General features: G+C 37.7%; 2 protein-coding genes and 1 pseudogene across 3 annotated transcripts; all 3 read left to right on the top strand.

Annotated features, from left to right (window-relative positions):
- Nucleotides 1–951: 951 nt before the first annotated feature.
- Nucleotides 952–6,000, top strand: LOC149040853 (uncharacterized). 2 transcript variants are annotated; one of them, XM_089179940.1, is made up of 6 exons: nucleotides 952–1,088; nucleotides 1,664–1,777; nucleotides 2,250–2,506; nucleotides 3,259–3,373; nucleotides 3,467–3,789; nucleotides 4,283–6,000. In XM_089179940.1, exons 2-6 carry the CDS (start codon nucleotides 1,675–1,677, stop codon nucleotides 4,469–4,471), a joined length of 987 nt encoding a protein of 328 aa, XP_089036066.1. In that variant the 5' UTR covers nucleotides 952–1,088; nucleotides 1,664–1,674; the 3' UTR covers nucleotides 4,472–6,000. The 2 variants fall into 2 exon arrangements, with proteins under 2 accessions (XP_089036066.1, XP_089036065.1); XM_089179939.1 differs by lacking the exon at nucleotides 952–1,088 and adding an exon at nucleotides 1,410–1,546.
- Nucleotides 6,001–8,151: 2,151 nt separating this feature from the next.
- LOC149040854 (uncharacterized) lies at nucleotides 8,152–11,085 on the top strand. The gene is made up of 3 exons (XM_089179947.1): nucleotides 8,152–8,612; nucleotides 9,449–9,771; nucleotides 10,229–11,085. The coding sequence occupies exons 1-3, from the start codon at nucleotides 8,402–8,404 to the stop codon at nucleotides 10,391–10,393; spliced, it is 699 nt and encodes a 232-aa protein (XP_089036073.1). The 5' UTR covers nucleotides 8,152–8,401; the 3' UTR covers nucleotides 10,394–11,085.
- A 922-nt stretch (nucleotides 11,086–12,007) lies between these two features.
- LOC149040855 (histamine H2 receptor-like) lies at nucleotides 12,008–13,277 on the top strand (annotated as a pseudogene).
- The last annotated feature ends 29 nt before the right edge of the window (nucleotides 13,278–13,306 follow it).

The following is a 13,306-nucleotide window of genomic DNA, read 5'->3' on the forward strand; positions in this document are numbered from 1 at the left end:
GAAGTCTTTTCCTTGTAAGAAAAATTCTTAGATCAAAGTTGCTAAATTGTAAATACTAGAATTATAAATGTTTCAAAGGCACGAGAGCCTACTTCCAGTCAGTAATATCTTACGAAACGTTATTTTAAAATAGAGCGGCGGGATTCAAACAAATCTGACACAAGTGTTGCAAATGTGTTTTTTCTACAGCGTTGGAAACGAACTGTCATTTGCGGAATGAGGTTAATTCGATTAAAACTTCTCTAAAAATTTACATAATCGAAAGAACTGACCACTAACCCCTAAAAATCTATCAGTACTTCATTATTTATTAGCTTTAAAAAAATTTTAAAGTAAAAAGATGTTTAATTTCATCTTTTTTGCACAAATGACATTTTAGAATGTGTACATCACAGTTTGATCAATCGGTTTTTAACCATGGAAACACAACATTGAAATTTTTGTTTTAAATCTTATTCAGGAATATTTGCTTGGAATGTGCATGCACAGAGTGTGTTATGAGTGAGGCAAAGGTTAACAAGAATACAGAAACTTTATTCCTAATAAAGATACACTCCAAAACATCGACATTTTGGACTTGTATTCTTCTGTTTCATAAGGCCATCCATTTAAGATGAAATCTTTTCAAACCTTACTCCATTGATAGCTTTGCTTCGGAATTGAAAAAATATAATAAAAGGATGGTTTAACCAAACGGTGTCTTCGTGACTTGGACCATGTAAAGAGATTTTCCAGCGTCCGTTTTTTTTTATGACGTCTTAAACGAACAAAGACCCGCACTGCACTATAAGATCAAGTCGTTCTGCCACGTGAGTAATATTATACATGAAAAATTATTTTCTTCTGATTGGCTGAAAACGAATCCATTTTTTTATGTAAAACGAGAGCAATGTTGTAAAACGAGTGCAAATTACAAACAGTGCGCGTACCATCAAAATTTCGTCCTCTTGATTTTTTTTTATGCTTTTTTTGAAGTGAATTATTACCAAGTAATAAGCAACATTTCTCGCCCAATTTTGTGAAAATAAGCACTGGCAAATTCTCAAAACTTGGAAAAGCAGAACTGTGATTTAAATTGCTCTTTAAAGGTAAGGGACTTTTCTTTTCACCAGTTTTGATGTAAAATTGAGGAGGAGAGCCGGATATCATATAACAATTAATGCTAAATGCTGAATTAATGCTTAAATAATTCTCTGGAAAACAATCGCTTGAACAGCTAAAAATGTCAGCGATAAACAATTCTACAAAGACTTCGAAGAACGGTTTGCTCGAATAGAACTATTCTGAAGACAATAAAAGTGTTTACTCATTGCATCCGTGTGACTGGCTGGATAGTTAATAATTGGTCCACGCTGGAGTCTTTGTAACAAGTGACATGCGTAATCCACTATCATCAAATTAGCACCTGTCTTAGCAATGAAAGACAGCACGAAACATCTTCTTATTCAAGGAACACCTGTCTTAGCCCTTAACGACCGCACGAACATAATTTTGAGAATGTTTTGTTAAACAAAACAACTGGAGTCAGTTCAAGTTTTGCCAACATGTAAGAAAGTGCATTTAAATCCACGACAATTTTCTGCCTTTAGCTGGACAGACATGGCGGTTGTGAAAATGATGTAAACTTTTGTTTCAATGCGTGACTGGTAATCTTTTATTCTAGAGCACAAGCGAATGGAAGAAACGTGCAAGCTGAGTATAGAAGCTTCCGCTTTACTTCTAAGCTTCCTCTTTCATAGCGGTATGATTATTCCGTTATCCTCTGGATGTTCCGAAGGCAAGTTAACAAAGTTTTGAATCTGCTTTTATTGATTTTGTTTAATTCATTTCTATAGTTTGAATACCTCCACTAAATAGAACTTTATTTTTAATTTGCAAGTGATTGACGGCTATGTCTGGTCGCAAGAGAGTTTTATAAAGATTATTTTTGATTGGAATGTCTTGCTAAATACTCATTTGTGCCGCGGTTGGCGAAATTTGACGCGATTATCAAATTTCCAATAGTAGTCCGTTTACATTGGGATCGATTTTAAAAGAAATGTAAATTATTTGCTTTCCTCTTTGATGGTAAACTCGCCTCTGGATCTCATAACTTCCTTCGATACCATAGTAGGGAAAAGTCTCCAAGTACAAAGAAAACAGCAGGAAACCATAATTAAGCGTTTTTTGAGGCGAGTTTTTGGGGATATTACCATGCCATGCATTGACTTCATCATTTCATTGTCTTTTGTTATTTGAATACTAAACAGGTGAAGAATGTCGATCCATTGTTTTCAAAGAACCAATACAGGACAAAGTCATGGTAGGGCACTTAATCAGGCTTGTAGAGGTACCCCGCCAAGGGAGCTGTAATGTGCTGTGCTATATGGAGCCCGATTGTGTGTCCATAAATTTGGGGCCTTGGCAAGGAGGAAACTACATTTGTGAGTTGAACAATGCTTCGCACGAAAGTCCAGGCTCACCCGTCCTTGAGAGTAAACAAGATTATACTCATTTAAGCATCGAGGTAAAGGGAATTATTTTAGACGGCGAACAATTATTGTAGGCGATAATTTTTTTGGGTTACTTCTTATGCTAGCCTTCCAATCCTTGTATTGAATTAATGTCATTCCTCAGTATTGCACCGTGCGTCACGAGAAACTTTTCGACCCGATTTCGTGTGATAATGAGTAATTTTTCCATAGAATAGATATTACATTGTTCCATAGGCCCTATCGACTCTCTAGCTATCGCTCAAGAGTCTCTCTTTAAACTTTCGTTTAAAAACTACCGCAAAATGTAGCGTGAACCGCTAAAATAAAGCAGGTGATTAATACCAATACGGGAACGAATGGGGTGACATTGGCCCATCATATCTCTTTGGTGACCTATCTTTCGTATGGTAGTTCTCGAAACAGAGATTGGTGATGAATACCGAAGGAAAATTAGGAATCACCTGAGCAAGGGAGAACACCAAAGCTAAGGTACACCAGTGGTGTTATCTGTACAATGTTAAAAAAAAAGAAAAATCAAAGTTCCAGTCGCTAAAAAGAATAGGAGCCATTCTAAATAAATCAACCAATTCTCACACAACAAAATATCCAGTAACTCTCTTAATCGATTTTCTGGTTTAATGAGTGACAGAGCGTAACTGATTCTAGTTTTCACTTGATCAAAAAGCCTGAAGAAGTTATCCTTCCAGCAAGATCGTGTTCCTTTGAGGATGAGTAATACCTAACCATAGATATTTTTAATACGCAGTTATTTTGTCTTGAACAGAATCCTTGCAGCAGCAGTCCCTGTTTCAACAATGGCACATGTCAAGCTGGATATACTAACAAAGGATTTCGTTGTAAATGTCCTTCAGGATTCACTGGTGTATACTGCAAGAAATGTAATTAAACACAAAACTGTAAGGTGGACTCAATACCTCATGATAATCATAGAGTATTCAGAAGGATGAAAATTTTTGTTTTTATTTATGTAGCCTGCAGCTTTGACTTTGAAGATGGAGTCGGTGGATGGGAAAGGACAGGCACAGCTTTCATTCACCAACCAACATTTGGTGACAATCCAGCAGCACGCAACAGAGAAAGCGCCCAGCAGCAAGGGGATTGGTGGATAGGGGGGGCTGAGAATCGACCCAGCGAAAGCGATCCAGCAGGACATCTGCACCAAGAAGGTCCCGACCGACCCCAAGGAACTCTCACTTCCGCTTATTTCCGTATCGTTGGCAGAGATATCTCGTTTCTCATCGGTGGAGGATGTACCAAAAATGATATTCGTGCGGAGCTTATTGTCGAAAACAAGGTGAGATTATTTAATGTTTCCTTTGATTCTTTTGAAACAGCTTAGGGTTAGGGTTAGCAGAGATCCGAGTATCAGAGATTTTCGATAAATTGCGAAACCATTTTGAGCTTCGTGACACTCATGAGATTCGTTTAGGTTTGGAATGAGCCATTTATTGGGAAAAAATGTATTTGAAAAACAAAAGCCAAACGTTTTTGTCACTAGGTCATCACGTCATCGCCTCTGGTACACTTTCTTTGTCTTTGGCTTACACAACCTTGAAACGAATTTTTTGTTGTTGTTGTTGTTAACGTTATTTTTGTTTGTTTGTTTGTTTGTTTTTTCCGAAGTGCAGAACATTGCAATCAGATCATTGAATGCTTTAATGTCTTGATTTCAATAGAAATAGGTTACTCTTTGTTTGAATTAATGTATGATACAGTCATGATAGATACGTCAGCATTCATCGTAACAAAGGTTTAAAATTGTTTGATATGTTTGATCTTACATGTAGGTTGTCAGAAATGAGACAGGCAATTGTTACGAGACAATGTACCGTAAGAGCTGGGACGTAAAAGAATTCATTGGCCAATGCGCTCAAGTCAGACTAGTTGATGAGGGATCTGATGGTTGGGGTCACATCAACTTTGATGACCTTAAAGGAGATATCATTTGTCCTCACTATTTAAATGAAGACAACTGAAGGGAAAGTGAGGGCAAAAGGTTAAGCGTTAAGCCTTGTGACTATAGAGTAAGGCTTAACAGCTTTTGATATTATAAAGTTCTTTTGTATAGCACTTGCTTTGTGCTAGCATAGATAGGCACACTCTGTTTATAGGAACAGTAGAAAAGTATTATGAAACAATTTTATGCGCGTGGCAAAAAATGTTATCCATATCATTTACTTATTATATTACTAAATATATTATATTACCGCGAGAAAATGAAAGTCTTGCTGTAGATGCTACTTTTTGTTGTTGTTGAAATTTCTGTTAAAGGTATGGACACTCAATAATTACTTTGAAAAGTCCATAGCTGTAAACTTCCCAGAGGACTTTGTTCAGGATTACAGATTGAAGTAATTTTCGAGTGAGCTTTCAAAACAGGTTCCAAAATAGCGCAATAGTTTTCCCTAATTAAAGACCAGTGTCGAAGTTGCAGAAATCATGCTATCAAAACAGCCTTGGTAGATTGATCAATATATCTCAGATTTGATTTTCGAAAATTGCGAGACTCATACTGCATTTTTCTACGTGCAATCCTTTGCAACCAGCACACGCAGTGCCATATCATTACTGACTACGACACTACATCAGCACTACATCAGATTGATCGAAAAAACGGTATAAAAGTTATTGTTTTTGTCATTACGTCAAGGTTATCAGAAATGAGACAGATAACTGTTCGGAGACTATGTGCCGTTAGAACAGAAACGTAGAAGAGTTCATTGGTCAGCACGCGGTAAAAAACGAGATTCTCATTGTTCTTAGTCTTGGAAACCTCGCAAGATCTTGTATCGGATCATTTTTATTTGATGCATTTTGTTACTTTAACCCTCCTTCTGCTGTACTCGGATCAACTAATGAAATGTTGTACAGCTGTAAGTTATGGCGACTAGAGGTCTCTTTCTTGTGAGCAAAATTTATTTAGTAATATCCAACGTTACGTGATTTTAAAATAACTCAGACTGTCAGGAGACAAACAAGCCTGACTCAAGTGTTGCAATTCTGGAATAGAGCGAAACGAGTGTATTTTGCCTACAAAGTTGGAAACGAACTGTGATTTGCGGAATGAAGTTAATTCGGTTAAAACGTCTCTAAAGTTTTACATGATCGAGAAAACTTTATCACATTTTCTTGTTTGTCTCCTTGTCAGTGTCCATATTTGGGTCTTGCAGTACTTAATCTTCGGTAAGTTATACCGTAGCAAGTTGTGAGAACTGATCACAGGAACTGATCAAAATCTATCAGTACTTCATTATTTCGCTTTACCAAAGTTCATAGCTAAAAGGATGTTGATTTAATCTTTTTGCGCAAATATCATTTTATAACGCGTACATCACAGTTTTCTCCAGCTATTTAACCATGGAAACACATGATTGAAATTTTCATTTTAAATCTTATTCAGGAATATTTACTTGGAGCTTGCATGCACAGAGAGTGCTATGAGTGAGGCAAAGGTTAATTAGAATGCAGAAACTTTATTCTTAATAAAAATACACCGCAAAACGTCGATACTTTGGACTCGTATTATTCTGTTTCATGAGGTCATCCCTTTACAATGAAATCTTTTCAAACACTTACTCAATGGATCGTTTTGCATTGGAAATTGAAAAACATATGGTAAAGAGATGAATTAACCAAATGGTGTCTTCGTGTCTTGGACATGTAAAGACATTTCAGCGTTCGAGTTTTGAAGATGTCTTAAAAGAAGAAATACCCACTCCTGCACCATAACATCAAGTCGTTCTGCAACTTTTAAGTGATTAATAATATAACTAAAAAATTACGCTCTTCTGATTGGCTGAAAACGAGTCCTTTTCTACCTGTAATAAAACACATGCAAAAGTTTCAGCATGCTCAATGGCCGAGAACAAGTCAATTAATCCCAGACAATGTAGAAAATTGAAATTGAGCGTAGAATATTGAAATTGAGTGCAGAGAATTGATATTGAGTACAAAAAGTTAAAATAAAATGCAAAAATTTGAAATTTAATCAACAGATTGACAGTTCAGTCGCGAGAGCGAAAAGACAAACAGTGGCGGACAGTTCTGGAGAAAGCTGAACAACTTTTTAATTTAGAATTAGAAGGAAATTGCTGAAAACAACATTAAAAAAACAGCAACAACGAAGAACAAACAAGTGGCCAAAAACCTGTCTTCTAAAAACGGATATGAAAGTATGAACCGGAGCTCGAGGCCCTTACTAAAACTCTCAATGAGTGTTACGCAACATTTCGTTGGAGAGACGGGGAAGATTACAAGCGTGATGGCTTTCCTTGACGTTTCGTGTAGTGGTTATTGCGATCAACTGAAACATAACAGGGCAAGAATACAAACGTTAAATCATTCTTGGAGAGGTTTTAAAAGCTTAGAGCAAGTTCTTGAAGAAAAAGCCTGACTACTCCGGCAACAAGGCAAAGGCAAGCGGCTGAACTGGTGATCCATGACAATAAACGAAAAAGAAAAATGAAAAATGACCAAAAAACAAAAAAAGAAACTAGAAATAAAATAAATAAAAAGGAAAAAAGAGTCATATTTTCGCTTGTGTATTATTTACTCGTAATCATGATTTTCCCCGTGCAATTTGAGATAAATCAGTACTCATAATTTTTTTGACAGACGTTAAATTTCACTCGCCCTGCAGGCTCGTGCAAGTTGGTTTGCATTTGAAAAACTTATTCGTGCTAATTTATCCCAAATCGCGCTCGAGATCATGTGACTGATAAATATACAATCTCCCTGACTAACGTTATTGACAATTTCACAAGCGAGTCTTGATAGTGGCCTTCAACCTCCTCGTTCATTTATCATCGCTCAATTTATTACCGCATTTTGTTTTTTAAACGTACCCGCTTTGGTATACACCCTTTCTTTTCTATAAAAACCTTTTTTATATAAGAATATTTGGGCGGAGATTAACCAAAAATTTAGGAAAATACTGAGATCATACCCATCCTGAGAGTTAGTTAGGAAAGTCTTTATTTTGGTCATTATTTTTGTTTATCAAATCCAAGAAAAATAAACTGTATTATTTCATTCACAAAAAACTTGAACTTGAAGGAAACGAAGGAAACGATGTGCTGGTCAGAAATCAGTAATAAAAACAATGTACGTGTGTACATTGACGTCGCAAATTGGAAGGTGTCACCATCTTTCATCATTAAGAGGGCCAAGACGAAATGAATGACGTCATGTTTACATGAAATTTCACTTTTCCCCTGTCTTCTTTCAAAGATGTTAATGCGCTCTGACTCTCAGTAAAATTGTCTGACTTTCAACTGATGTCCTTGAAGCAATTTATTTTTCCCTGAACTTCCCTGACCTGTAAAATTCATGAAGGGATTAGAAATAACTTGATAATAACATATATATTTAACGCGTCGATGATTTTCCAAAATGATGGAAGGGTGTGTAGTGCAGGTTTTTTTTAATCTATGCTTGACACTGCACAAATTGTGTAATATCAAAATTTTAAGTATTTCAGACAACAAAGGTGATTCTATATTGAAATGCTAAGTCTTTAGCATACTTTTAGCCACGAAAATAAAAAAACAAGTGTTATTTTGAGTTATGGATAAGTAAACTTTTCTCTCAGATTTGTAACATACAAAAGGTGTATGATACAAATGACAGAAGTAAAACTAATCAAAATTCGAACGTAAAATTCTCCTTATAAGTGCCTGGCAAAATGCATTACAAAACAATATGGAGAATGTACATGCTGATGTTAGGGTCTGAAAAGTCAAAGAAAGCATAACTCGTGGTTTTGCTATAGTAGTTACTTTTACAATTTTTTGATCAGGGAAAATGCAGCGCGACATGATCTGTTTCTTTCTCTTCGCTTCTTTTGTGGACTGTCTAACTACCGACTGACCGATGACCAGTGCTGGGCAGAGATCAACATTCAAGGTATGAGACTTGAAGGGTTCGTATTTACAAGGACGTCTGCATCAGCTCCCCATATCTGTAATGTCCGGTGCGAACAAGAAATCGCCTGCCAAAGCTACAACTACAACAGAAAGGAAAAGATCTGCGAATTGAACAACCGCGCCAAAGAAGCCAGACCTGAAGGTCTTCGCTTAGATCCTGCTTGGTTCTATATCCAGCGTTTCAACGGAAGAGGTATGCCCTCAATTGAGAGAGAAATTATTCGTGGAACTATCTTTATTTTTTATCATTTTATTGCACATTTGGGCCATATTTCCTATAAGCACCCACTACGGTTGTTATCTAAATATATTCTGAAAGAAAATACAGGTCTTTTCGGTCTTCATGATCCTTCTTTCGTCCTTGGACTGTACTTTTAGTTTTGCAACTAAACTTGATCGAAAGTTTCCATCGAAGTGACCATGTTTTTGTCTTATATTAAATTATAAAATCGGTAACTAACAGTATGATTATTTTAATTCTTTGTAAACGAGTTTTATCGTGTCTTATTTAGACGCATTTGTGATGTCATAGTGAGCAGAGTTTGAGAAGTACTTTTCAAGTCATCACAGTTTCACTGTTGAATAATACCTTGGCCAGGACACCTTATTTAGGGACCATTCATGATATGACCATCACTGAAGGAGAGAAGGGTTTTTAGGGGAGATCACATGGTTTTCAGAGTAAACGAAGGAGGGGATCAGTCGTCACCAACAGATGGTGAAAGGGGGTACCGTAGAAAATTATGGGGGGGGGGAAGGGAAGGGGGGAGATCACAAAAATATTATAATATTAAAAAAACCTCAGGGAGGATCAGGTGAGTTTTAGGGTAACACAATCAAAATCTTCCAAAGGCGGCAAATAACGATCGGTCCTCGACTTGTATTCTGATGCTCTGTTGCTTTTCTGAGTGAACGAACATTAAACTAGGAAACAAAAAAAAGCAAGGAGTAGGGTTGAATTTTTGGAAAAATTCCACTTATCTCATTATATTTTAAATGATTTTGTCTTGTTCTGCTTATTTCACGCAGCCTGTAGCTTTAACTTTGAAGATGAAATCGGCGGGTGGGAAATGACAGGCAGAGCTTTCATTTACCAGCCCACATTTGGTGACAATTCCGCGGCACGCAACAGAGAAAGCGCCCAACAACAAGGAAACTGGTGGATAGGGGGAGCTGAGAATCGACCCAGCGAGAGCATTTCTCCGGGAGGACAGCACCCGGACGGTAGTGACGCTCCCAGTGGAACTATCACTTCCCCTTGGTTTCGTATCGTTGGCGAAAATATCTCATTTCTCATTGGTGGGGGTTGTAATGTAACCGTTATTCGGGCGGAGCTTATTGTCAACAACCAGGTAAGTACAATAGAGCTTATTACTTTCTTTCTCTACTTTAATTCCTCTTTTTTTTGTTATGATTTTGAAACCGTCTATTTGTTATGTTAGTTTTGATTTGATTAAGCGAAAGTAGTTCTTTCCACCTTTTTAGGCTTTGTTCTCTCACTTTCTAGAATAGCGAGGATACCTGAGAACCTTTGTCTATTGCTACTTTATTTATAACGTTTTAAGCTTCAATCACAGTGGAACCAGTGCAGGAAAATAATAAGCGCCCTCCTCCTTTAATAGCCTTAGCTAAAATAGGTGCCTGAGCGCATATTCAAAGAAAAGTGGGAAGATAGTTTTTTTGTCTAGAATCTCATGTGACTTAGGTTTTACAGCAGCTGAGATAAGACTAAATTCCCGCTTTTCTGCTCCTTCTTTAACATTTGAAACTGTTTGAGTTGTTTTGTTTTGTTTTCCTTTTTCCCACTAGACTGTTCGAAGAGAGACAGGTAACTGTAACGAGACGATGTACCGTAAGAGCTGGAACGTGGAAGAATACATTGGCCAGATGGCTCGTGTCAGATTAGTAGACAAGACGGATTGTTGTTGGGGCCACATCAACTTTGAGGAGATATCACTTGTCCTCAGGATTTAGTCAAAGAAAACTAAGCTTACATAAGTTGCCTTCAAACTGTCTAAGAAGATTGATGGATACAATTATATTCCTTATATTCCTACTGGAAAGTATCCTTATTTAAGTGACTGATCGAGTCGGGGCTATATTGGTCGGAGAAATTACGAGAGTAAGTCGAACCCGAGTAATATTCTGTACTAAGGTATATTACCTAACAAGCAATAGGTGAAACACCCCCCAAGTTTCTAAATGTTACTAATATCATAGCCCTAGTAAATTGTTTTCGTCACGGTCTTTCTTCGTCAAAATTTTAACAGAACTACCAAAGTATTACAATGCCGGCGACAATCAAGAATTTACTTCTTTTTCTAAAACTATATATTATGTATAATGGACAAAAATAACCACTTGTTACTAATATCAAATGACTTAAAATAATTTCCTCTTCATTTTACCGCCTTATCATCTGATGGAACACAGTGTGTCTCGAGCTTTTTTGGTCATGTAACCGAAACGTCAACATAAATGACTGTTATGATATTGAGGTTTGAAACTCAATGCCAACGTGGCCGAGTACGAACGTCGATTGTGAAATACTGCCCAAGATAGGCAGTTTTAAAACTCGATGGTTGAACATCAAAACCACTAAACCTTTACCCTTGACAGGGAATTCATGGCACTGGGGAAATAAACACCCCTACTTTGCAATCTGACAGTTACATTCCTGGAGATTTTGTGTAAGGCAACATTGGTATAGGGCTACTTTAAGTAGTTTTGATCATCAGTTGTCGAATCGGAAAAACCTCCATCAAGTATAGGCAATATTTGTTAATTAATGCAAGCACTCGGCCATATCGATAATGCTTTTTACAGCTCAGATATCAATGTGATAAAACGCACAGACAAGCTTTGGAAGCTTTGACAAGGCTATATATATGCATTAAGAGTGAACCTGTATTAATTCAGAGGCCACATGTGGACAATACTGCTCTTGGTCACAGTAAAGCAAACAAGAGGTGAATTCATATCTCGTAGAAGTGCCGGGTTACATACGTTCATTCTAAGAAAGCGTCAAATACTTAATTGTACCGGACAGCAGTCTAACCCTGCGCCGTGCAATCAAACAGCATCGTAAAACTTAAAATCTTTCTCTTTTTGTACGAACTTAGGTGGGAAGTATGATGTTCAGTTGTTTATGGACATGGACACTTGCGGTCAACGCCGAGATCCAATCCGGTTTACTAAGGAATCAGTAATTAATGAGAGAAGTGCAGGGCAGCTTATTACCCGGGCGGGAATTGTACGTTTACAGCCACAAATAGCTGAAAAGGCTCCATTTCGCATGCGCGAGTGCAAGACTTTCACAAAGTTATATAGCAGGTATTACCAACACTGTGTAAGAAAGAAATAACAAAATTCTGACGCCGCAAGTACGTAATGAGAAAATTTTTTACATGCATGGTTATGGATTTTGATTATATTAACCCTATTTGAGCAAGTGCTCTTCGACACTTAATCTGAAAGTTAATATACCTGATATTTCGAATGCTTTCGAGTTGTTGACGTCACTTGCTAGCCAAACACTGGATATTGTGCTCATTAGAGGAGAAAAATTTTCTCAACTGGTCTACTGTAATGTACAAAACCTTGCTGATATTCGATGTATTCTCACGTGATTATCTGAGGCCGAAACATATTCACAAACGATCAGTTTGTCCTTCCGAAAGTGAAGAGACATTCAGCACCTACGTTTCAGGTTGGTAATGTCGAGAAGCATTGATAATGAACAATTCAAGCAGTGAGGCGGCTCCATTTGATTTGGAACCCACCTTTTCGTATTCAGTTGCTACTTGCTACATTGTTATCCCGTTAGTAGCTATTGTTGGCAACCTCTTGGTCTGTTACGCCATACTCACCAACAGAGAACTCCGCGACAATCCCACAAACCTCTTGCTATTGTCCCTGGCCATCTCGGACCTTCTCACAGTAACCCTTGTCGTGCCATTTGACGTTGAAGCTCTTTTTCTGCATGGACTGTGGAAACACTGAAAAGCTTTGTGCATGACTTGGCTTACAGTGTACCTCATCACTGTTCCTAGCTCGGTTTTGACACTTTTGGCCATCAGCGTGGATCTGGCCATCTCGGACCTTCTCACAGTAACCCTTGTCGTGCCATTTGACGTTGAAGCTCTTTTTCTGCATGGACTGTGGAAACACTGAAAAGCTTTGTGCATAACTTGGCTTACAGTGTACCTCATCACTGTTCCTAGCTCGGTTTTGACACTTTTGGCCATCAGCGTGGATCGATCTCGCTCGGTTCCGACGTTCGCATTTCACGACCAAGAAGAGAGCGGTAACAATCTCCCTCCTTGTCTGGGTTTACTGCATTGTATGGTCTCTTCTTCCCATCATTGGGTGGCGAGATAGAAATGAAGAGCCGATATTTGAAGGAGCATGTATGACACCATATGACATCATACACAAAGGTTTACTCCACACTTAGTTCTCTCATAAATTTTATACTCCCTTTACTGGTCACATGTTTGTTTTACATCCTCATTTATCGCATTTCCCGAAATCATGGGCCGAAGTTTGGCAACAATGGTGGCTACCCATCAGGTAAACAGCCGACTATAGATGAAAAAAAGGTGTACTTAAAGAACATCAGAGCCGCAAGACTACTTCAATGTTCGTCGTGGCTATCTTCTTCTGCTGGCAGCCATTGTCGTATTTCAGCATCGTCGCAAACTTGGTCGGCTTAACGCCATATCCTTACGAACTTTCTAAGATGTTGTTAATGCTTTGCTACTTTAACTCAGCGCTGAATCTCTTTTTGTTCGCCTTCCGAAACAAGCACTTTAAATCTGTATTTTCAAAGCTGAGAACATCACTAAAGCTAGTGTAATTGTCGCGGTTAGATCGGTGTTATATCGA

This window comes from Pocillopora damicornis, chromosome 8 (genome assembly GCF_964200805.1).
Source record: "Pocillopora damicornis chromosome 8, jaPocDami1.2, whole genome shotgun sequence".
NCBI classification, from domain to species: Eukaryota; Metazoa; Cnidaria; class Anthozoa; order Scleractinia; family Pocilloporidae; genus Pocillopora; species Pocillopora damicornis.